The 24,160-nt window shown below is 43.6% G+C and overlaps 1 protein-coding gene across 4 annotated transcripts in view; it reads left to right on the top strand.

The window, feature by feature from the left end:
- Positions 1-24,160, top strand: part of ADTRP (androgen dependent TFPI regulating protein) — a 71,340-nt gene that overhangs the window by 31,076 nt on the left and 16,104 nt on the right. For all 4 annotated transcript variants that reach the window (XM_031666912.1, XM_031666911.1, XM_009204447.4 and 1 more), the window contains one exon: positions 17,662-17,777. In XM_031666912.1, coding sequence (XP_031522772.1) covers positions 17,662-17,777 — 116 coding nt within the window. The remainder of the gene's footprint in view (positions 1-17,661; positions 17,778-24,160) is intronic.

Genomic DNA, 24,160 nt, shown 5'->3' with positions numbered 1-24,160 from the left:
CTAAAAAGTTGAAAGGTATAGGCTACTAGAAATGAAAATGTTGGAGCTTGATCCCTAAAAGTCAGACTGGTATGAGGAGAAGCAAAATTTCTTAGCTGTATGTCCAAGTTGTAAAAATAATTGACAAGGTTGTTTTTTACTTCATGAAAAGAATTAAGTACCAGAAAACCTCAACTCTGGTTTTATTTCTGCCATTGCCTTGCTGTGTGGTTTCAGAAAAATTAATAAACCTCTCTTGATGTTGGGTTCCTTTAAACAGGCAAGGCATGTTTACCATCCTTAATTCTCTGCATTGTTAGAAGAAACAAATACGTTACATGTGCAATATAAAATGCTATCAGTGATACATTAATGACCCATGCAAACTGTTACTGACTTGGACTCACCATCGCCTCTTCTCCATTCTCCACTGCATTGCAGGGGATAAACGCGGAGCCACCCACTGTTGCTAGAACCCCTTTCTCCATATGGTTCCAGGCAACAGTCAGCCAATGAGAGGCATTCTCATGAGATGTGGAGGAAGAGAAGCCATTATTCCCTAGTGGCAGTTTCAAATAGATATGTGGGAAGATTGCAGACATGAGGCTAGTAATGGCTTCTGGAAAAGCACCTAGGAATCACACATTTCATCCTGCAAGTAGCTGAGATCAATGGTAGCAGTTCATGAAGACTTTTGACGTTTGTAGCGGCTTCCTGGTGAGCTCCCATGAATCACCCCCATCTGGTTGAAATTTCCTTTATTTTTCACTGCCCTTCCCTTTTCAACAGCTTCCTAAGCCTTGAAACCCTTCCTCTTTGGAATCCCTGGATGGGCTTCTGTTTTCCCAAGTGAACCCTGTTGATCCATGACCTTAAAATTCATGGATCAATAGCTTCCTTCTGAATCATGCCTATGATCTTTAACATGAGGAGAAAGTTATTCATTCAAAGGAAAAAAAGTCCTGAGTGATTTCGTTTCTGGCCATATAGTGAAACAGTAACTTGAAAAAAAAATTTCATAAGACACCCAAAACATTGAATAAAAATATTTCTTAAAAACCTTTTTAAAATGCTTGGCTTACCAACAAGAAAGTTATGGAAATTCCCAAAAGCTAAAATAAAGCAGAATAAAAGGTACCAAGAAGAATGAGGTAAAGGCAATATTTGAAGAGATAAACATTGATTATTTCCCAGAACGTATGCAAAAGTAATCCTCAGATTCAAGAAGTGCAACATAAATTCCATACGGGACTAAGGCTGGACTGAAACCACTCTCATCTACCTTCTGTGTGACACTACAGAAACTTTAGACAAAAAAGAAGATCCAAAAATTAACCAGAGTAATAGGATGGATTTCCTAAAAAGAAACTATGGTTAAACTGATAGCTGATTTCTTAATAGCAATAGCAAAGCCAGGGATGGAATAATAGCTCCAAAGTGTTGAAGGAAAAAACTGTCAACTTATTTACTCACTGAAAGTGTCTTTCACAATAGAGGCAAAATAAAGACATTTTCGGACACACTAGAGCAGATTTCCCCACCCACAAATCTTCTCTGAAGGAGATGCTAAAGGGAATACTCTAGAAAGAAGAAATAGGATCTCGGAATGGAGGTTTGGATACTAAAAGCAATGGAAAAGAATTTGTCCAATGTGTAGTGATTAAAAATACAAAAAATCCTCCAAAATGAGCTAAAATGCTGAGCAAAAATAGAGTGTAAATCGAGAGGGGGTGATTGGAATAGAGGTATTCTAAGGTCCCGTTGGACTGTTGGAGGGTGAGGGGCTAGAGACAGTGACCTATGTCAGCCATGACCAGGTTAAATATGCATGTTATAATTTCTAAAATAACCACTCTTATAATACGTACGCATGAAGGGTATGACCTCCATGTCAGCAGAAGAGGAAATATTGACTAGAAAAAATATTAATGGGAATTTGAATCCATGATGAGAAACTATCCTGACATATAGGAATACATTGGAAGTGGTATGGGGTAGATTAGAACCAATTCATGTGGGAGATGGGAGACGACATAGTGAAAAGGCCTTTTGTGCAAACTTATGTTCCTTCCTGCTAGAAGCATCTCTACTGTTCTTGAAGGCACGGATTTCTACACTATGCAACTAATCGCTAATTCCAGCTAATAATGTAGTCAGAGCCAGGAAGGAGCAGTGGTTCATGCCTATAATCCGAACACTTTGGGAGGCTGAGCCGGGTGGATTGCTTGAGCCCAGAAGTTCGAGACCAGCGTGGGCAACATGGCGAAACCCCATCTCTACAAAAAATACAAAAATTAGCCAGGTGTGGTGATGCATGCCCATAGTCTCAGCTACTTGAGAGCTTGAGGCAGGAGAATTACTTAAGCCTGAGAGGCAGAGGTTGTAATGAGCCAAGATCCTGCCGTTGCACTCCAGCCTGGGCGATTAAGCAAGGTTCTTATCTCAAAGTAAATAAATAAATTAAATAACACAGTCAGATTGGGGAGGATCATGTGCAGGAGGTCAGAGTACATTTCAGAGGAAAATGTAAAGTTTCTAGAACGCTCATTTTAAAGGGACAGGCATCAGCAAAGAAAGAGAACTAGTGATTAAAGAATTCATTTTGTTCATCCCTTTATTAGGGACAGGCTGCTACGTAATAATGCTAAATTGTGATTATAGATGAATTTGCTGGAGTGTGGTCCTTTCTGATCCTCTCCTGGAGGAGAGACCCATAGGGTTTCTGGCAATTAAGAAAAGGCTCTTGATCATAACGTAGTTGCTTGAGGTGTTCAAATTGCCTGCCTTTTAGGCTAGGCAATGTGACAATTAAGGATGAGTTTGTATTTGTTTCCTGGTGCATGCTGTTTATTTAGTTTGCATATTATTAAAGTCTCAGGATTGGGTTTTAATGCACCCAGGATTGCCTGATCTACTTGGCTGTTAGTGTCAGCATGGAAGTTAGGCACACAAGCCTGCAGGACTACCTGGGCCTCGTCAGGAGGGGAGAGGTGAAATGCAAATCCTATTTGTTAACTGGGATTTTCTGCCGTCAGGGATTTAACCAGAAACCAAACTCTCAGGTCTGCCCCAGGCCTGCACTGGCTGCCTAATGCACCGAGGTGTAAATTCTTCCAACATAGCGGCTGTTTTTAAATTTCCCCCCAATTTTCCAACCCCTTTTGTTCTTGTGAATCATACTGGGGCCTTTTGTCCCTTTGGCCTTACTGGAAGCAGAATGGCACCTGCTGCTTGAGCAATTTTCTGAGTCCTGTTCTCTGGCCTTCAGTCTTTGGAACTGACTGCTCCATAAGATGAAAGTAAAGATGTGGCAAGTGGAAAGAACCCTTCTTCCTACCACCCGAAGCAGAGGCAAACCTCAAGTCATAGCTTCATTTTCCTGAGCCCTGCACTGTTTCTTACAAAGATTTTCAGAGGTGGGAGGAGAGTTGGCTAATTAGGAGTTCCTTTGGGGCAGACACTGTCACTCGAGCACACAAGTGCGCTTCTTGGAATGGAACGTAGCCCAAGAGTATTGCCTTCAGACCTGAACTTAGGATCTATTCTTATTCTGCTCATTCGTCATATTCTAGTCACCAATTATCTCCATGTCACCAAATTCCGGGGACCTGTTTTTGCCCCCATCTTCCTCACCTCTCAGCAGCGCTGGGCGCCTCTCTCTCCTTGAAACTCTGCTTCCTTAACCCTTTGATGCCACACTCCCTTGTTCTTCTCCTACCTTGGTTTCTGCTTGCATCCCCTGCTTGCCCTCTAAAGGATGGTGTTCTCCCAGGCTTCCCATGGGACCTCTGCTTTGCTAATGCCCTTTCCCCAGTAATTGGCATCCATTCATTCCCATGGCTTTTGTTCTCTCCATGTGCTGAGTGTCCAGCTCAGATCTCCCTTGAGTTCCAGATTTGCATAGCCAGCTGCTACCTGACCTTGCTACTGTATACATCAGTAGGCATCTCACAGGTATCTCTGAATCAACATGTACAGAGCTGAATATATTATATTCTCACTGAATATATTATTATATTATATTATATTATAAAATCTCACTGAGTATATTATATTCTCATCTGTTCTGAGCATCTCCATCTCAGGAAATGGAACCATCATCCTCCCAATTGCCCAAGACAAAAACCAGCATTGACCCTGCCACCTCCCTCCACTCTATCCATTCCATTAGCTACTCTTATCCATTCTACCTCCAAAATAGGTAGCAAATCTGTTCACTTTCTAGCTCCACCGCCAACACTCTCGTGGCCACGTTTATTTCGCACCTAAATACAACATCACCAAACTGGTCCCCTTGCTTTCATTTTCAGGCCTCTACAGACCACGGCAAAATCAATTGGAAAATGTTATTTCCCTTTTTGATACTCAGCAGTGGCTTCCTGCTTCACTTAGAATAAACCTGAACTCCTTCCTATGACCAACAAAACCTGGTAATCCTGGGCCCTGCTTAATGCTGCAGATACAGATTGAGCTTCTCTCCCCCTGGCACTCCATGTTCCAGCCATTCCAGGCTTTACTGTGCCCTGCAGCCCTTGAAGTTCTGTCTCGCACCTTAGCACGTACTGCCCCCTTGCCCAAGACACTCCCTGTCTGCTCTCCCATGGCTCACCTTTAGGTCTCATCTTAGACATGGTCTTCTCAGAATGGCCTTCCCTGACTGCCTTCCATGAAGTTTGTTCCTCCACTTGTGTTCTGGTACGTAGATTCCTGTTCGTTTTCCTTCACAGCACATATTGCGGTTGGTATCTTTCCTTACTTGCTCATAGGAAATGTTGCCCATTGACTGTAAGGTCTGCAAGGCCTGGGACCACATCTGTCCACCTCCCGATCCTTAGCACCCCACACAATGCCTGGCATGTAGTAGGCACTTAATGATTATGGCATGAGAGAATGAATGAAGACTTCGTCTCTTACTTTAGTAGTTTCTCTGTGACCTTGACTGACCCCAGAGTTCTTCTTCCTTTGGGGTAGAGTGGGGTGTGCTGGGATCAAGGAGCATTAGAGGGAGAGGGAAAGCCTTTAGCGACCCACAGTGTCAGTGTCTATAGCTGACACTGTATATTTGGAAACTTTGGAGTGTTCTTTTATACGGAAAGTTGTAAATGAGGACACTGCCAGGAAGCTTACTGATGCCTTGAAATATCTATAGGGCTTTTGGTTGTTATATCTGAGACATGTGGTCTAATCATGACTGACTTATGTTCAAAGAGATGCATAGAGTCATAATTACATATATTTTGCTTGAGGAGAAACAATGTCTGTTCTGATTGGTACTATAGCTCAAAGCATATACTGTCTGGCAGAAAATTTTCTAGGCTGATCCTTTCCTCTCTACATCCACCGTGGTCAGATGTTAATTAGGTAACTGTGTATTCATGTCTCCAAAGAATTAGTGAATCAAAGAGAAAAGGTGGCAGAGCCTGAAATTAAGCAGAGGAATAAGGACACGATCATGGCGGTAACCAGATGAAAGAGAGGCCATCAGGGGAAGAGGAGAAACAGTTGAAAAAAGGAACAGCCTCTTTCTATCTCTATGAAAGCCTGTGATAGGTCAGTTTCCCTCCTCATCACTATTGCTGGGCTGCTGCTGGCCCTGGGAGACATACTTGATACTACCAAACCAGGGGTTCCTGTTGATGGGCAAAGAAGCTAGGAATGAGGTTCATTCGTTGTGCATGTGAAAAGTAAATCCATGCCTGTGGAACTCCACAAATAGAAACAGAACAAGTTCTTTCGTGGCTGCTATGGAACTTGAAGTTTTAACAGTCCAATAGTAATCAAGTTTCTTCTTATGTTGAGGGCAGAATAAAAAGAGAAGCCTCGTAAAGGCAGAGAAGATTTCAGCATTTCTCTTCCTTTTATTAGAAACTAATTAACCCGTGAAAATTCAGCTTGAAAGCTAAAGTGCACTACACAAACAAACAAAACAAACCCTTGTGCTTTTTATGTCTTCTGAATTTGGAAACCAAAAAGTGTACAATCATTTCAGAGGGATATTCTGGAGAGCTCGCCTGGTACAAATTGGTTACGAATAAAAGCGTGTGTGTGTTTTCAGCATCTCTCTCTAAACACAAGTAGGAACTCCTAAAAGCCACATTGTATTATTCTGTGGTGAGAAGGAATTTTGTGACCTTTGGAGAAATTTTGTTTCAGTTTTTCCTAAGAAGACCATGATAAGGAAGTGAGCCACATTTCTTGGCCATGGGAAGTTTGTCCCAATGCCCCAGGCTTGTGTTCTCAGGAGTGTAGAGGGTTCTGAGCAAGTGGGCTTGTCGCCAACTGGTCCTGCATGGCAGATGCCTAAATTTTACACTTACAAACTTGTTAAGATTCCCAGCCATCCTCAGGGTTGTGGAATTGACGGCAGTGGGCCTCTGGGGAACATCTCTATGCTGACCTTCCCTCAGTGTTCAGGCTCCTAGCTCCACATCCAAGAATCCGCTTAGCAGGAGGTTGAACCCTCAAAGTCCCAGACACTCAACAAGAAATGGAGGACTTAGCCTGGAAGGAAGGACAGGCTCATTGGAAACACAAGGGGCAAGCTCCTGACCTGCATGCTTACCAACAGCCTTCTTGTCTGGAAACCCAGTAGATTTGGTGCTCATGCCTGACTACCTCTCCAAAACATTGGACACATCTCTCCTGAAATAGTTCTTTCCCGCTTTTCCTTACCTCCGGAATTTCTGACCACTCCTGTCAATCAACCTTGCAAAATGTTTTTGTTTTGCCTATCTTTCGAATCAAGGATTCTCAACCAGGATGGATTGTGCCCTGCAGGGGACATTTGGCAATGTCTAGAGACAACTTTAATTGTCACAACTTTGGGGGATGGGGAAGGCATGCTACTAGGTAGAAGCCAAGGATGCTGCTTAACATCCTGCAATGCACAAGCCGGCCTACCCCCCACTACAAAGACTTATGGATTCTAAAACATCCACAGTACAGAGGTTTAGAAACTCTGACTCAACTGGTGTGTCTCCACAGTGCTTTCTCCTATATGCTTTATTCTTCCTCCAACTCATACACTCTTTGGGTTATCTCAACTACTACCACTTAATACAGTGATGTCGATACTCTGATGGCTCCCAAACCTCTGTCTCCAGCTGGATTTCTCCTCTGAGTGTCAAATTCGTAAATCTACTAAGCTACTGGACATCTTTAGCTTGACCTTCTGTAAATGGCCTTCTGCTTTTGTTTTGTTTTGCTCTTGGATTCTCAGAAAGAAAAAAAAGTTCATGGACGGGCGGGTGACTCATGCCTATAATCCCAGCACTTTGGGAGGCCAAGGCAGGCAGATTGCTTAAAGTCAGGAGTTCGAGACCAGCCTGGCCAACATGGTAAAACCCCATCTCTACTAAAAATACAAAAATTAGCCAGGTGTGATGGCACACACCTGTAATCCCAGCTACCCGGGAGGCTGAGGCAGGAGAATCGCTTGAACCCAGGCAGCAGAGGTTGCAGTGAGCCGAGATCATGTCACCGCGCTCCAGCCTGGGTGACAGAGTGAGACTCTGTCTCAAGAAAAAAAAGGAAAGAAAGAAAAAAATGTTCATAATTGAAAAAATAACCTCTCACATGTAGTTATATGTTTTTAATAATAGGGAATTAAAATTAACTTTTATTTTGAAATAACAAAACACAATATAGTGGCACATTCTGAGATCCTTAGATACACCTTGGGAATGTCACAAAAGCTGTTGAAGGGAAATCCTTGAGTCTTTTAGAATAGGAAGATTTTGCCATAACTCTTTCTTTGATTTAAACAAGAACTTATTGTCTTTCATTGTGGACACCAAAGGCTTGATGTGGTGCTGCCTACTGTTGTCTAACACTTTCAGAGCCTCCTTTACATAATGCCTTAGGACTAGCCTAGTCCTAGATTGACCCTGTAGGGTTACAATAGATTAATAAGTTGAAATTCATTAATTTTTTTTTAGTTCAAAGACCATATCTTATATACCTTTCAGTTACCTAGAATGCTGAAGCAGACCTGCTTCTCAAGAGATATTTGACAGGTATTGAATGAAGGCCTTTCCTGGGAAAACAACTTCTTATCTTTTACCTTTAGGCCCTACTTGTTAGCCATTTCCTTCTCCGCTGGCAAGAGGTACACACACACACACAGAGACAGAGAGAGAGAGAGAGAGAGAGAGAGAGAGAGATTGACTAACCCTAAATCAACTGATCATGTGCATTTAGGAAAATCACCAATGAGTAGATGCCATTCTCACAAAACAGCCTGCACATCCCTTTAGAAAACCCTGATAGGTCAGCAAGGGAGGGAAGGCCAGAGGCAGGAAGGAGAAAGTGTGGAAACATCTGTCATGGGATCAGTCATGCGGAAGGTTTGGAACTGTGCCCCAGAGTTTGTGCTTACAGGGTGCTTTCCAGAACCACTATTATCTCCCAGGGAAACCAGCTGCTTACACACTCTGAGCCCTTACTTGACATTGTGATGAGATATCAGAAAGGAAGGGATGGTGCCCTGAGACACAGTTTCCCAAAAGTGAGAGTAGATCCCCATGCTTCCTAAACTTCCTCTTTCTTTAAAAGAACAATCTCCTTCCTCCAACTTGGAGCAGCTTTCCATAGAGCTGCCCATCTGTTTCTGTCTTTAAAACAAGTCTCCATGTGCACCATGTGAAGCCAAGCAAAGAAGCATGGAGGAGGGTGAATTACAGATTGATGAAGAGGAGGGGCATGGAGGAGATACCAAGCAAAACCCGGGGGCCTTTCTACCTGGCCCCGTCTCGGAACATAGAGCCACAGACCAGTGAGTCTCAAGATGAACAAAGGACAGTCTCTGCTGGCTCCATATCTTCTGACTTCCTGCAGGGCTGCCAGCTCCTATTCAGTGGTGCCTTTTCATTGAGTCTACCATTTAGTGACTATAGAGTGGGCACCCATTGATTGTTTCTAAGAGTCTTACTTGTTCACAGGCTTTTCTGTAGCCCCCGTGTTAGTCCATTTTGCATTGCTGTAAAGAAATACTTGAGACTGGGTAATTTACAAAGAAAAGAGGTTTATTTGGCTGACAGTTCTGCAGGCTGTACTGGAAGCATGCTTGGCTTCTGGTGAGCTTTTACTCATGGCAGAAGGCAAGGGAGATGTCATGTCACATGGCAAGAGAGGAAGAGAGGCAAGAGAGAGGGGAGGAGGTGCCAGGCTCTTTTTAAGAACCAGATCTCATGGGAACTAAGAGTGAGAACTTGCTCATTACTCAAACACACCAAGCTGTTCATAGGGGTTCCACCCCCATGACCCAAGCACCTCCCACTGGGCCCCATCTTCAATACTGAGGATGAAATTTCAACATGAGATTTGGAGAGGACAAATATCCAAAGCATATTGATCCCCAACACCCATTTCCAAGCTTTGGGGTGCCATTTACAGCTGTGAGAAAGCCTTAAGGTCACCAGCTGGAAGTGGGGTTGGTTGATTCTGCAACCCTCCCATCCTGGACGCAGCCTGCTATGTGGGTGCTGGAGTCCAGTGAAGCAAGTCTGGGTTGGCTTCCCAGGCTGTGCAGAAGACCTCTCTTCCTCTTCTGCCCCACTTTGTTTCATTGACTCGTTCATTAATGTCACTGATGTTAAGTGGCCAGAATAGGTTAAACACTGTAGGCACTAGAGAGAAAATGGTGACCCCAAGCCTTGAGTTGCTTCCATCTCTGGAAGACTTTGGTCAGTATTAGGTGAATGTACGAGTGTTATATCATGATGGGAATGAGCACAGGAGTCTTCAGTTCTGCCAAGAAAGGGCGCCTGCTGGAGTTTCAGGGTTCAGCTGAGGGTCACTGAGCCCTGTAAGGTGATGTGAAGGCCAAGGGGGTTGAGTGAAGGAGACACAGGTGAGTGCCGTATCCGCAGTGAGAGGGGAAACCTGGTCTTCACATGGGAGTGCAGAGTAATTGGAGGGTGGGCATGGGAAGAAAGATCCCTGGGACCTCTGCAGACCTCATTAAGGACTCGATCCTACAGTGGACAGGTGCACAAGAGAAACAGTCAAAATACATGTTAAAGAGAGGCTGGAGGGGAGTCCTGAAAAAATAAATGAGAGCTTTGCCCTCAAAGAGTTTGTCATCTCTTTGAGAAAAGGAAGGGGAAAAAACACATGACATTGACAGTGTAAAAAACAAATTGGAATGTTGTTAAGCAGTGAAGCATTGAGTGCAGACCAACGGAGCTGCAGAACAGACGGAAGAGTTAGCATCCCATGAGAAGGCAGGATGGGCCACAGCCTCACAAATACGGAAAGGCTGGGGATGGTTTCCTTGGTGAGGCTTCTTATTTGCAGTAAAAGCGTTCACCATTAGCATTGATTCCTTTAATTTCTCCAAGTGTTTAGATCTCTGTGTTATCAACAGTGGTAATGCCTGCACTACAGGCTTTAAACAAAGAATAAAATCCTGGCTGGTGTCCGATTCACAACTGCAACAAAAACAAACAAAACACCCGTGGGGAAAATGGTACTTCTCGAGTTCCTCTACTGCTCAGATCATATAAGGCTACGAAAATATAAAACATTACCTCCTCACTGGCAGCATCTCCTTCACTTGATTGAGCTTCGTTATTTTGCCTTCAGATGTTATCACTTTATGGAATCTAGACCTGTAAACTGTTTGTTATGAGGACACTGTTGAGGTCACTATGAGGCTTAGTCCCGCTAAAATGAAAATACAATGGTAGTAATTTCTTACAGGCCTAATGCCTAGGGGAAAACTTTAATTTCTCCAAAAAACAAAAAATAGGAAGTGTGTACATTTCATCTTGCTCTTTTTACTTTATCTGTCTGGAAGCATATTGCTAAACTTGAATCTCAACAAGAGAAGCCCAGTAAGCTTTCTGGTTGGTGTATTTGTGTTTCAGTGTTCTTCTGAGTTCTAATTTTCATTTCTGTCTTCTCATGTTAATAAATGGGCTTTTTGGGTAAGGTATCTCAAAGATGTATGGGGCTAGTTGGGAGAAAAAAAATTAAAGAGTTAAAAACTGAAAAAAAAGGAAGAATACTAGAGAAGAAAAATGGGTTGAAACAAAAGGATAATAAGGAGACTGAGGAGAAGAGAGTGAGCCTGCTGAGATGCTCTGAGAAATAAGAGATGAGATGAGGGAAGGTGTATAGATAGTGGACAGAGGCAATAGAGAGCCACCGAAGGTTTTTGAGCTGGGGAGTAGCAACATTAAAACTTGTTTTTTAGGTTTGCCTGATTGCAATGTATCAGACTATGCACCTGATTATATGTACCAAAATAGGGAAAAGCTAAGTGATTGTATGTATCAAAATAGGGAAAAGCTAAGTGATTGTATGTACCAAAATAGGGAAAAGCTAAGTGATTGTATGTACCAAAATAGGGAAAAGCTAAGGAAGTGATGCCTGGGAAGATAAAAGAATGAGCAGTTATGGAAAGAGTTTTGGTAGAAAAGTGAATGAAGTTTGAATGTGAGGAGTAAAGGAGTCAGTCAGCACTGACAGCAGGTGTGTAGGGTGTTATTATTGCCAGAGAGAGCTCAGTAGGAAGAAGGGATTTGGATACTTTAGAGGGTTGGAGAGAGAGGGGATGGGGGCAGGAAGAGGCGGATATATTCCTGATTCCTGATTGTAGGGTCCTAAGATCCCATATCTTTAAAAAAATAAAAAAAAATAAAAAAACTTATCCTTAACTGGATAGAATCCAAATTGCCACTTCTTCACCAGGCTGGATTCCTTCAAAGCCAACTAGTTTTGTAATAGAATGATGCTTTGAAATACTGGTCAAACTACAGATTAACCCAAAGGACAGCAGTGTGGTAAGTAAAAGATCCCTTAAAAATTCTCTTCAGAAGATTCATGAAGTTGTCATTTAACCATCTGTTCAAGTCACATAAGGGTTCATAAACAACAGTGTGCTTTTCTTCCTTGGCCCAATGGGGCATTCATTTCTCTTTCCGGATCAGTAAAGACTATTCGTGTTTCCCCCAACGTTTTATTATGACAAATTTCAAACATAAAGCAAGGTTGAAAGAATTTTACAGTGAATAGCTGGGTCACCCACCACTTAGATTCCACTGTTAATAGTTTGCTGTTTTTGCTTTCTCATAGATCTCTCCACCTGTGCATCCATTGATTCATCTTGTTTTTGGTGCATTTCAGAGTAAATTGCAAACATGACTACTCTTTGCCATATAACTTGCGTTTGCAGGCTGGGGAACGTGTGTTAGCCCACGTAGGTTGACAGTGGAGATCAAAGAGAAGTCAGTGGCTTTTTCTGTGGATGGTTTATCTCCCCAATCCCTTCCTCCTGACAAATTTTAATGTTGACTCTTTAATGACAGTGGTGTCTGGCCTGTGCACTTGAGTTCCTAGAAAGTAGAAAAGAGAATTTTTACAAACCCAATTCTCTTTAAAAACTTCAGCCTTTGAGACTGAAAAGACTTCTACAGGTAGCATAGTTGGAAGTTGTTTTTTTAAGTCCCGTAGAGATATAAGCTCTATAGCCTATGTGCACGTTTCCAGATTTCCAGATATCAGATTTACTTAAAGCAAAACTGTACCTTTAATGATGTAAGGAACATAGAGAATACAAATGGTCTCTGCTTTCAGATACAAAATATTCCTTAAAAAATGTCACGGACCATCACCATTGTCTCTACCTGTAGGGAGTTAGAGGCAGAAATTGTAGCACAGGAAGTTAGTTAGGAGGGAGGTAAAACTTTTTAGCCTGCAAATGGATGGTATTATCAAAACCAGAGATTGCCTTGCTGGAATTTACAAAACAACTATTACTGCATGCCTTTATTGCATGCAATTTTCAAGCTTAAGAAATGTGATACAGCAGTGTAATAATAAGCCTGGATGTGATGGCATTCGATTAAGGTTTGTTTTGCCTCCATTTCTATGTCTATTGTATTTACGTTTATGTTTTAATTGATATTTTGGTCATATGTTTTCCCCAAAGAGATTTTGTGAAGGCTTCCATTTTTTAAAATTAAAAAACGATATATTTGATATATTGTAAACAAAAGAAATCCTCCTTAATGTACCCAGAAATGAGATCTTGTTAGTGCACTAAAACTTCACTTAAAAGTATTTATCCATTAGTACCATAAGCAAACCAAAGGTGTCATTGTAGAGACTTGGAGGAAAGGACCTCACTTTGGGAAGAGCCAATATCAGGAACTAATTCTCAGATCAGAATGTGGCTTGAATAGAGGAGAGTAAGAGAGTATTAAGGCACATATGCAGCAGGTGATATAGAAACAGCATCTGCAGGAGAAAGCTCTTGATGACCCATCTGAGAGGGTAGAAGTCAGTTTATTTATCTTGGTCAACTCAAACTCAACACAAGAGATAGTCCAGAAGAGAAATGAAATAGAGGAAAGAAGTGGAGATTAGATTTTTTTATGTTATCATCTGATTTTGTAATATGTAGGCTCTCTGAATTTTTTTCACTGGAGAAAATTAAGTGCTCTTGGGCCCTGTAAGAACCTTAGGATAAGAGTGTGATCAACCTAGCCTTAAAGATTCAGTCTCTGGAGCCTCTATGACAGTGATAAAGACCTATTGGCTCCATGTGTTATCTCAGTGATTAAGGCTTGCTTCTTTCTCAAAGGTCAGGCAAACTTCATCCTACTGTAAGTTTAGCCTCATATGTAGGGAAATTGTTTAATAGAGCCACTTATCTACCTGTATGGGGTGAGTACAAACAAGTGCTCAAATCATTTCATTATTTTCCATGTTGTCACTCATGCAACCTTGCAAAAATTTTCTGTGGGCTGGTAAATCTTAGTACTTATCTGCAAGGCTACTTTGTAAGCAGCAAATCTAGTGTGATAATTACACTAATACTTAAATCGATACTTCATGCTTGTAGTTCTCACTCCAAGATATTCAGGTGAAAGTTGGCATTATATGGAGAATGGTGGGGAAGGTATAATTGAATAGAAAAGGATGGGAGAAGAACAACACTGTCCTTATAACCATTGCATTTGGAAAGAGACATTTAAAGGAAAATCTACCAAAACGATGACTTTAATGACAAGGAAAGATAGCTCCACTAGATCCCCTCTGTTTACACATGCTATTGTTTCAGCCCATGATGTTTTGTTTACTTTAGAAGGAAATATTTTACCCCCTCTGAGATAATTAATTTTTGTCAGCTTCACTGTTTATAAGGGAAACTGAGAAACTGTTAATTGAAATACAGAATGAGTCAGTGTTTCCAGTAATTTTTGGCAGCATTCTAATTTGTGTCAATCCCAGCCTAATTATTAGATTTTTTGGAAGCAAAAAGCATATTTGATTTTTCTCTTACTGAATTTGTTCTTCCTTTTTTTATTGAAATATGTGCTGACAAAGGTCATATGATTTATGTCAAAGTGAGGTGAACAACCCATACGTTTGAAACACCGGAAGGCTTATTGCATCATGTTTGGCTCTTCACTGCAGTTCAATATTTAGAAGGCTCTTTTCCTCATTGCTACTCCCAGCCCCAACCGGAAAAGGTGATTCTTGCAAAGACCTTTTAGCTAGGATGAAGTCGAGGTATATGGCCCATCACTAATGACATCACTGAAGTAAATTTCCCAGAAGCCATCAGGGAGAATTCATTTGGAAATCCAATTGAATGTCACTTGCAAAGGGCAGCCTCCTGAAAGAGGTGACCGGTCATGCATTCCTGAGTTGTTTGTTGTAAAAGCATTAATCACCGCGAACTCATTTACTCCTAACGCGAACACAGTACATTATTCCACAGGAATTCTGTTCCAAATGATTGTTAATGTAGAGGACGGGAGCTGCTGATTGTGGGCAGGGTTAATAAAATTCGTCAGATCAATGGCCAGTATAATGGGCTTGTTAATGGTTTTTAATAGAGGTTGGATCTTCCTGGCTGCAGCAGAGTGAAGGCTGGGAGAGAGAGGCAAGTGGCTGTGCAGGGAGACAGCTCCATCTCCTGCCTGCTGAGGTGGCCTCTGGATGAAGAGAGCATCCCTGTTGGTCACTGAGCATCAGCAGGGCTCTGAGGTGGCCTTGGCTGGGAACGTAGGCACCAGCTGTGGGCTGGGGAGGGAGCCCCGGGGACAACCATACTCCAGTAGCTGGCACGCCATAGCCTCTTGCAGACCCAGGCCAGAGTCCATCTAAACACCTGAAGCCATGGATATCCCGGACCCTTGCTTGCACCCCACCCTGGGCCCACCAATGAGATGAAGGACAGCAGTCACACTGATAATAGTGACAACTCTAGCAAATGCTCACGGAAGCTCTCCAGGGCCAGAGACCAAGCATATTCCACACACTCACCTCAATCCCCATAGCAGCCTCCCCAGAGATATGTACTATTTATTGAACCCATTTTATAACTGGGGAATGTGAAGTTCAGAGCGATTTGGTCACTAGCCCAGGGTTAGATTAGAAACTGTGTGCCTTTAGACGCCGTGCTCTTTTATTAGAGGGAGAGACACAGAAGCTGCAGCCTAAAATCAGACTGAAGGAAGACGCAAGGTGTGATGAGGGCCTGGGAGCCTTTCCATTTGTTTCTCCAACCAGTCAGTGTGTTCAGGAGCAGCCCTGAGCAAATTATGTAAAAGCTATGGCTTGTCTGCAATGCTGTTTCTCTAGGCGTTGTCACTAAAATTCAGGGTGCCCAGGGCCCTTGAGATGCCCAGGTGCTCTGGGCCACCCCACTGTGGCCTTGACCGGGACACCCTGAGAGGTCTTCTTCACCCCATGCTGCCCTGTACTTACAGCTTAGTCCTTCTCACCCTCTCCTGCCTCACCAAAACTTGACCCATTTCTGGTCATCTGTGGGTCATCGTGATCTCCAACTGCCGTAGCCAGCTCAGCTCAGATGGGAGGAAGCTACTGCCTCCTGGGGATGCCTCCTGAGCACAAGACTTTTGTGAATGACAGCACAAGGACTGCCCAGAGCCAGCACCCAGAGTTCCAACTGCACTACTGGGCATGAAAACACAGTGACATTCCCAAGCTCCAGAGACTACCCTAACTAAGGGGCCAACATAGCTGCCCTGGGGCTCAGGAACAAGATGGGGCTGGAGCTTGCAGGTGGAGACTGTGGGTGAAAGAGGCAGCCACGAGCTGAGGAAATTGGCGAGCAGGAGTGAAGGAGGAATGACAGCTGGAACTACAAAAAATGCAAAATACTAGCACTACTAGATGTTCTCAATAAGCTCAGAGGATGGCAGAAGGACTTCATAAATGTTATCAATAAATGAAAAGACATGGCACACATACTCCAGTGACCTTTCCCAGGTCAGCTTCTATAATCAAGATGGGAGTAGGCTGCAGCAGTCCTTGCATGTGAAAACACCACCATTCCTAAAGTTATTTCCTTGATTATGTCATTTAAAAAAATCTACTGTTAAGGGTTTGGAGGATGTAAGAAAACAGATGGTTATAGGGAGGGGGTGATGCAGGGAAGGAGGGGGAGGACATAGGGGTTTCAGAGGGAGGCTCACGCGTACCCCACACACCACCCTCAGCAGGACTGAGCTCAGTTACACCATGCTAAATGCAATAGGAAACGCAAAGATGGGTGGAACGTGTTCTCCAGCCCCCCAGAGCTTACGAATATACACCATAAGTGCTAGACTACATGGCACAGGATATAAATGCAGTCGAGTTGAGTGAGAGAAATTACCAAGAGGAAAATTCAGAGACAGTATCATGGAAGACTGCACTGGCTGCAAGAACATAGAGGATTTGAATCCCAGGGAGAGAAGGCACAGTCCACACAGGGAGAGGAAGCAGGCACAGGAGGCTGGAAGTGCGAGTGAGCATGCTGAGCACAACGAAGGATGAAAGAGACACAACGGAGGGTGAAGGAGACGGCCTCGGTCTAACGGAGGAGGGGTGTGTGTGCACGTGGGTGTGTGTATGTGTGCACAAATGTATGAATGTGTGTGAGAGTATGCAAGAGTATGGATGTGTGCATGTGCATGTGTGTGCACAAATGTGTGAGAATATGCCTAAGTGTATGCGTGAGTGTGCGTGTTTGTGCACGAATGTGTGAATATCTGTGAGAATATGCATGAACCTGTGTGTGCATGTGCATGGATGTGCATGAATGTATGTATACAGGAGTGTGAGTGCGCATGTTTGTGCATGAATGTGTGAATGTGTGTGAGAGTATGCATGAGTGTGTGCATGCGTGTGTGTGTTTTAGGAGAGGGCCAGGCACAGTGGCTTATGCCTGTAAACCCAGCGCCTTGGGAGGCCAAGGCAGGCAGATCACTTGAGGTCAGGAATTGGCCGGGCTTGGTGGCACATGACTAATCCCAGCTACTCAAGAGGCTGAGGCAGGAGAATCACTTGAACCTAGGAGGCAGAGGCTGCAGTGAGCCGAGATCATGCCACTGCACTCCAGCCTGGGTGAGTGACAGAGCAAGACTGCATCTCTGCCCCACCCTGCAAAAAAAAAGTGGGGACGGCGGGCAGTGGGCAATAAGCAGGACCAGAGAGAGGGTGAGACACATTGCAAAGACCTTGGTAGCCAGACAGAGGAATTTGGACTAATGTGGTAGGCAAGAGGGAGCCACTGTCGGTCCTTGGGCATCTAGGGAGCATGACCTGGAAAGGTTCATCTAGCAGTGTGGAAGAGGTAGACTGGAAGGGAACAGAGAATTATGGGCACTATGGGCACCCCGGACACCCTGCCATTCTGATTTGCCATTTTCTCTCCTCCAGCACACTTTCATATTCCCCATCACATTGGTTGAAGTCATCCTCAGGCCTCACTCCTATCCATCAAAGAAGACAGGACTCACCTTGCTGGCTGCCGCCAACATTACTTACATCATCCGGTAAGAATCACATGGAGAAAGTCAACGCAGGCTTATCATTCAAGGCCCCGAGGGAAGTTCCAGAAATGTGTACTCTTCTGTCAGAATCCCTTTATCTTGGTTTAATAAGGATTTAATCATGTTTACATTTCCAGGTAAGAAGGATTCTTATTGTTTGATTTTAATGCTCATGGAAACCTCCCATGCACAGAAACATGCAGGTGTGCACACACACACACAGCAAGTCACAACTTCCCCTCTCTCTCTCTCATGAAGGGTTAATCATTGCAAAGCCACGCACCTTGCTTTCCCAAGGAAATGTTGCTCCTTGTTTCTATCTTCAGTGAACATGTTCGAATGGCTGAGGGATCTGAGGCGTCTAACTATATTCTACCTAAAAAGGCATTTAGCGGGCAGAGCGGGCTAGGTTTGTCCACTCCTGTTGCCTGTTTCATTATGGGCTTGTTTGCATCAGCAGCTGGCATCAGAGCTCCTAGAACACATTTGGGCAATGCATGGGAGACGATTTCAGTAGCTGGCCTAGATTTCATCATTCAACCACCTGGCAACACTCATTTTCAGAAATGCTGCCCAATAGTCTATAATCAAGGGAACGTGCTTGGCCTTTCACCCAGTGACTGAGAAACTTTTCTTCCATTCTATAACCTTCTCATCTGGTACCATGCTTTTGTTCCTACTGAAAGAAAGAGGCTTGCTGAACACAAGACCTGCAGATTGGAAGCTAATCAGTGTTCCTTCTCTAGACTCACACAAGCTATTCATGTGTGACAATCTGGACAACCCTCCGATCCCTATATGCGAGAAAGTTTAGTTCAGTTCAGTGCTCTGTCAGGGACGGAAGCCGAGAGAGAGTGCATTTCAAAGAACCTGGGCTCTAGCAGTGCCTGTTTTATGGACTCGACCAGCCTCTTTCTTAGAGCAAACAAACTTGGTGTCCAGACCTCATCTGCTGTTTTCTCCCTAACCCTTCCTTCCCTTTTGTGGTGTCTACCCCTCCCAACCTTCTGTGCCCCTCTTTCCCCGAGTACCCAAATCTTTCTTCTCCCATCTTGAAGAAAGCACTTGCTCAATAAATCTACCCCAAGACTCCGGTGCTCTATGTTGTTCTTCAGCCTCTGAAGCCTTTACATTTTAACAAAAGAACTTTCAGAGAACAAAGCTTAAGCTTGGGACCTACTGATAGTTGATGTCTGGAGCACTCTGTTGAGAAGGATTCTGAGGCACTACCAAGAAAAATTTGCTTGATTATTAGGCAATGACTTTCAATAGCATGACAATGGACAGTGGTAAGATATATGCTATGTGTTCGCCATATCTGGCTTCACACAAAGGAATATATCCCTAAAGACAGAGTATCTGGGACCTGGATTGGGGTAAGAGTATAGACACATAAAGATTTTGTTGTTGTTGTTCTTGCGTGTGTTGAAGAGAAGCAAAGGAGAAGCTAGCTGATTATACACATGAATTCGTATGCTGTATCTTTTTTGGTGGTGTTTAACTTACTCTTTTTTGCAAAGTGTAAATTTTGTAGTTCATATATATAAGTTATTGCCTTTTACTTACTAATGTCTTCTACCTAAGGACTTGTAAGTTGATTATCAGTTCACATATCTGACCCCTGTTGTTCTTTTCCTTTTTGGGGACCAAGAAGATAAAAAGCACCTAAGGCCACTGCTGTTATTGGGGAAAATTGCAGTGGCTATAATGAGAAGTAGTAGCCAGGAGGTTGGTTTGTCAGTACCTGGGCAGGTGTCACCATGATGCAGTTAATTAGGAGGTTGAAGAAAGAAATGTGACAAGATGGGAACCAGGTACAAGTGCATCCTTTATCCATTCAGTCGTTCACCAGCTCCAGGCACTATGCTAAAATACGGAGGATACAGTGATGTTCAGGAAACCTGCTACCTTTAGAGGCTGCCAGGGAAAGAGGAGCATATCAGACAGTGGGAGACAGGTGATAGGACTGTAATAGGCATAAGCCCAGGATGCTAAGGGCACACAGAGAGGTGTGCAGGACTGGCTTCTTAAAGGGAAGCACGGCCTAAGCTGAGGCCCAAGTAATGAGTAAGAATAGGTCAAAAGAGATGTGGAAAAGACCTTCAGGCAGAAGAAACAGCATCTGCAAAGGGCTGGAGGAGCTGCGGGTGTGGCTGAATTGGGGGACAGGGTAAAGCCAGGTTGTAAATCCACATCAGTGAGTTTGGACTTTTAAACCAAGTGCTTTTCTGTAGGAAAGTAGTATAATCAGAGGAATGAAATGATGTGGTTTATGTAAGAAAGCTGATTAGAAAGACGATTCTGGCTGAAGTGTGGCCATCAGACTGAAGAGGAACAAGACAGGTAGACCAGTTGGTGGCACTGCTGGTAACCCAGGGGAGTTGATGTTAGCCAACTGATGAAAACATCAGTCAATCCACAAATAAAGTCAGAGAGTGTGAGCAATGGGAGGCGACTTAAAGATGACTTAGCACTGGAAAACTAAATCTCCAGTAGGGTAGATGACACGCCCGTGGTCATATGGCAGAGGTGCAGTGGAGATGCAAAGCTGGTACTTGAGCCAACTAAAACTGAGGTCTTCTGTTTCCAAATCCAGTTGTCTTTCCACCGTGTTTATATGGCCAGGTATTTGTTCAGTTCCCAGTGTGTGCAAAACCATTCAGCTAAATGCTGGGTGGATGGGCATGCGCAAAGCTTGACCTAGCTCTGCACTCTGAAATCTTTCTTTTTCTTTTTCTTTTTTTTTTTTTTTTTTTTGAGATGGAGTTTCGCTCTTATTGCCCAGGCTGGAGTGCAATGGCACAATCTCGGCTCACCGCAACCTCCGCCTCCTGGGTTCAAGCAATTCTCCTGTCTCGACCTCCGCAGTAGCTGGGATTATGGGCATACGCCACCACGCGCAGCTCATTTTGTATTTTTAGTGGAGATGGAGTTTCTCCTTGTTGGTCAGGCTGGTCTTGAACTCCCAACCTTAGGTGATCCACCCACCTCAGCCTCCCAAAGTGCTGGGATTACAGGCGTGAACCACCACGCCCAGCCTCTGAAATCTTTCACGTGTTGTTCCCAGCTCTATTCTTGGATTAGACAGTAAAGTACTGGTAATGAAGGGAGTGGAGGGAAGGAATGGAGACCCGTCACCAGAAGGAATGTGACTGGGTAGGCTCCAGTGCCCAGTGGGGAGCTAAGGTGGTTTCGGATTTCATCCTTCATGAGAAATACTAAGTTGGTGTTTGGTCCATTAAGCCCCATTTTTGCTAGAACAAATCAAATATAGACACTTAAAGGAGGGTTTTTGATGTTGTCCTGTTGATGGAAGCATCTCTATTTCTGTCCACGCCCCGGATAGAGGAGCTCAGACTCTTTGGTGCCTGCCATCCCCACCCTTACGTAGGTTCCAGGGCCCCTGGCTCCTCACAGCCACAGATGGCCATGAAGTTCTACAAACTGCGGATACCCATGGAGATGTTTTAGGGAAGTGGCTATGGGCCCGCTGTCAGATGTGCCAGTTTAGATGGTCAAATGGGGAAATGGCATAGCACGAATGAGGTAAAGAGCATGGGTTCGGGCCAGAGGGAGCGTGAGAAATGAACATGAGTCAGGAAAACGGCACTGAAGCTGAGCTGGAGAAGCATTTCACTGCCGAAACCATGTTACAATGACCTAAAAATAGTCCCTGAGACCGAGGGGACCGCCTTACATGTGGTGGTTGCTTTTAGTTCTTTTTCAGATTGCAAAATTGAAGAGCCGTCCCTTAAGTGGGAAAATAAGGTTTTGCAAAATAGTAATGACTGCAAATCTTTCGTTTCCTTTGGAAAGCATTAGTCACCTTTAAATATGGTAGCTCGCTTATTCCTCCCTTCTCTCTTACCCCAAAACACCTCACCTAGTTCTCCCTGAGGCAGTGGTGAGGAGCAAAAAAAAAAAAAAAAAGAAATGTTTCTTCTGCTGGTTTTTATCATTCTTTTATTGAATAAATATTTTCCCTAACACATGGTTGGTCCTGCTCAGAAAAGCAATGTTATATAAGGCCAAGCTTCAGCCTGCAGGGGGTTTATCCTTAATAAGTGGAGGTAACCCATGCATACAAATTATAAGTACAGAAGACGGAAAGTGGTAAAACATCATTAAAAAAAAAAAGAAAGAAAAACAAGGAGTGACAAAAAAAGAAGAGTTTGCATCCAGCTGAGCAGTGTGGGAAGGGCGCTGTGGAAGGCATGCATTGGATCTGAGCCCTGAAGGACCGGCAGGATTAGAGCTAGAAAAAGTGAGAGAAAGTAAACAACAGGAGCACAGTCCCAAGGCCAGGAGAGTGCAGAAAGTGTGAGAGCAGGGGTCAGTAATTCTCTTTGCTGGACCTGTTTGTGAAAGAGACTAATGAGAAATATCCCTGGAACTATCCACTCGTGGAGGCTTACAGATGGCAGACTACAGGAGGTTGGACGTAGTATAGACAATGGGAGCATTTGTTGTTGCTGTTGTTTGTTTGTTTGTTTGGAGTGAAAGCAAGGGTGAGCAGTATTAGTAACTTGGCCAGCAAATTATGCTTTAACATGTCATTCTTGACAATAGCGCTTCAAATAATTTGGAGTGACAAGAGATGGGAAACAAAATAAAATATAAACCAATATAAAAATAAAAACTAGCCAGCATATTATGTAGTTTGATCACAATGTCTTATTTTTTATGAATGGTTATTTCATAGTTCCAGTGATACCCCCAAACACCCTTCTGCTTTGGAGGTCTTGGTCCAATTTTCCAAGACCTCCATCCCTAAGGAGTTCCAGTAATCTGCTGAGTGCTCACACATGCCCCTGTTGTGCACTGCACCACCCATGCTGTACACTGTTCTGAGCATTGTTCTTACACACAGATGGCAAAACCATAATCCCCACCAGGCCCAACATCCCCACCTGGCACAGTGTTAAGGGTTAACACACCGTACCCACTGCGGGTGCCAACATTGTCATTACCCATCAACCCCCTGTGTTGGTAGAATTAACAATGTTACTTGCCACAGCAACCAACCCAGCTGGCCTGGAGTGCATCATCACACTGCTCTTGGTAGACCAGAAACCTACTGATGCTGCAGGTGTCTCTGCTAGTGTATAAGGTATTACATGCCCAGTACCAGCACTGCACAGATATGCAGCCATCACCCAGCCTTGGGGCAGATGTTTGGAAAGTCGCTTCCCCAAAGTAGTTCCTATGAGGCAAGAGAGAGAATTACTTTCTTTTATACTGTGCTCGCCAGGGTAAGATCCCTGAGCAAAGCTTCCTGGGTTCCCAGAAGTAACAGTTCTTTAAATTCATGCCTCATTTACAAATACACGTACACATCTTACCCTGAGAATACATTAAAAGCTGCCAAGGGGTGGACTAAGCTGAGTTCCGGTACTAGCCACCTTGCCATTTCCAGAATCAGCAGTTCTCTCTTTCTCTTTCCAGTATGTTAGGGTGAACTCCCTCCCAGAGCCGCTGTTACCCTTTCCTAAAATATGATATTCAACTGAGACCGTCCAGGTCAACCATAGCTTTATAGCCTCAACTGTCAGCAGGGATTGGAATCTCAGCACCATTTTCCACAGAAGAAATCCTTACCCTGCCTGTAAATTATTATATGAAAATTAATTTAAAAAAAAGATGCCACACAACACACCCTTATTGTCAACATGTGGGGTCCAGCCCAGCCAGGATCCAAACTGAAGAGGGATGGAGGTGGAGGGCTAGGAGAGGAAAGGGTATCTCATCTCCTGCTCTTATCTTTCTTGTTCAAACCTTAGTTCTTGTTCAACCAAAATGCCTGTAACAGAAATCAGAAATAATGACAGCATGAAAAGAGTAAAACTGTGGAATAAGAAATGAGAGACATGCCTGAGACACATTGTTGAAATAACAGAATAGGTTTTATGGATTGATTGACATGTACCACACAAATGAAGAGGAAAAAATTAGGATAATTCTAAAAATTTTAAGTTAGTAGACTAGAAAAATGGTGATTCCATTGGTAGATGAAAATGAATTGTGAAAGAAATAGTTTTGGGTATAAGTAAAACAGTGAGTTTAATATCCCGTAGCGGGTCTCATTTCAAAAATATTCTGATTTAATTGGTTCTGGATGTGCCCTCAGCATTGGAACTTTTTTTTTTTTTTTTTTTTTTTATTTTATTTTATTTTTTTTTTTGAGGCGGAGTCTCGCTCTGTCGCCCAGGCTGGAGTGCAGTGGCGCGATCTCGGCTCACTGCAAGCTCCGCCTCCCGGGTTTACGCCATTCTCCTGCCTCAGCCTCCCGAGTAGCTGGGACTACAGGCGCCGCCCCCACGCCCGGCTAATTTTTTGTATTTTTAGTAGAGACGGGGTTTCACTGTGTTAGCCAGGATGGTCTCGAT

This window comes from Papio anubis, chromosome 6, assembly GCF_008728515.1.
Source record: "Papio anubis isolate 15944 chromosome 6, Panubis1.0, whole genome shotgun sequence".
Classification (NCBI taxonomy): Eukaryota; Metazoa; Chordata; class Mammalia; order Primates; family Cercopithecidae; genus Papio; species Papio anubis.
This window is presented reverse-complemented; position numbering and strand designations above follow the sequence as displayed.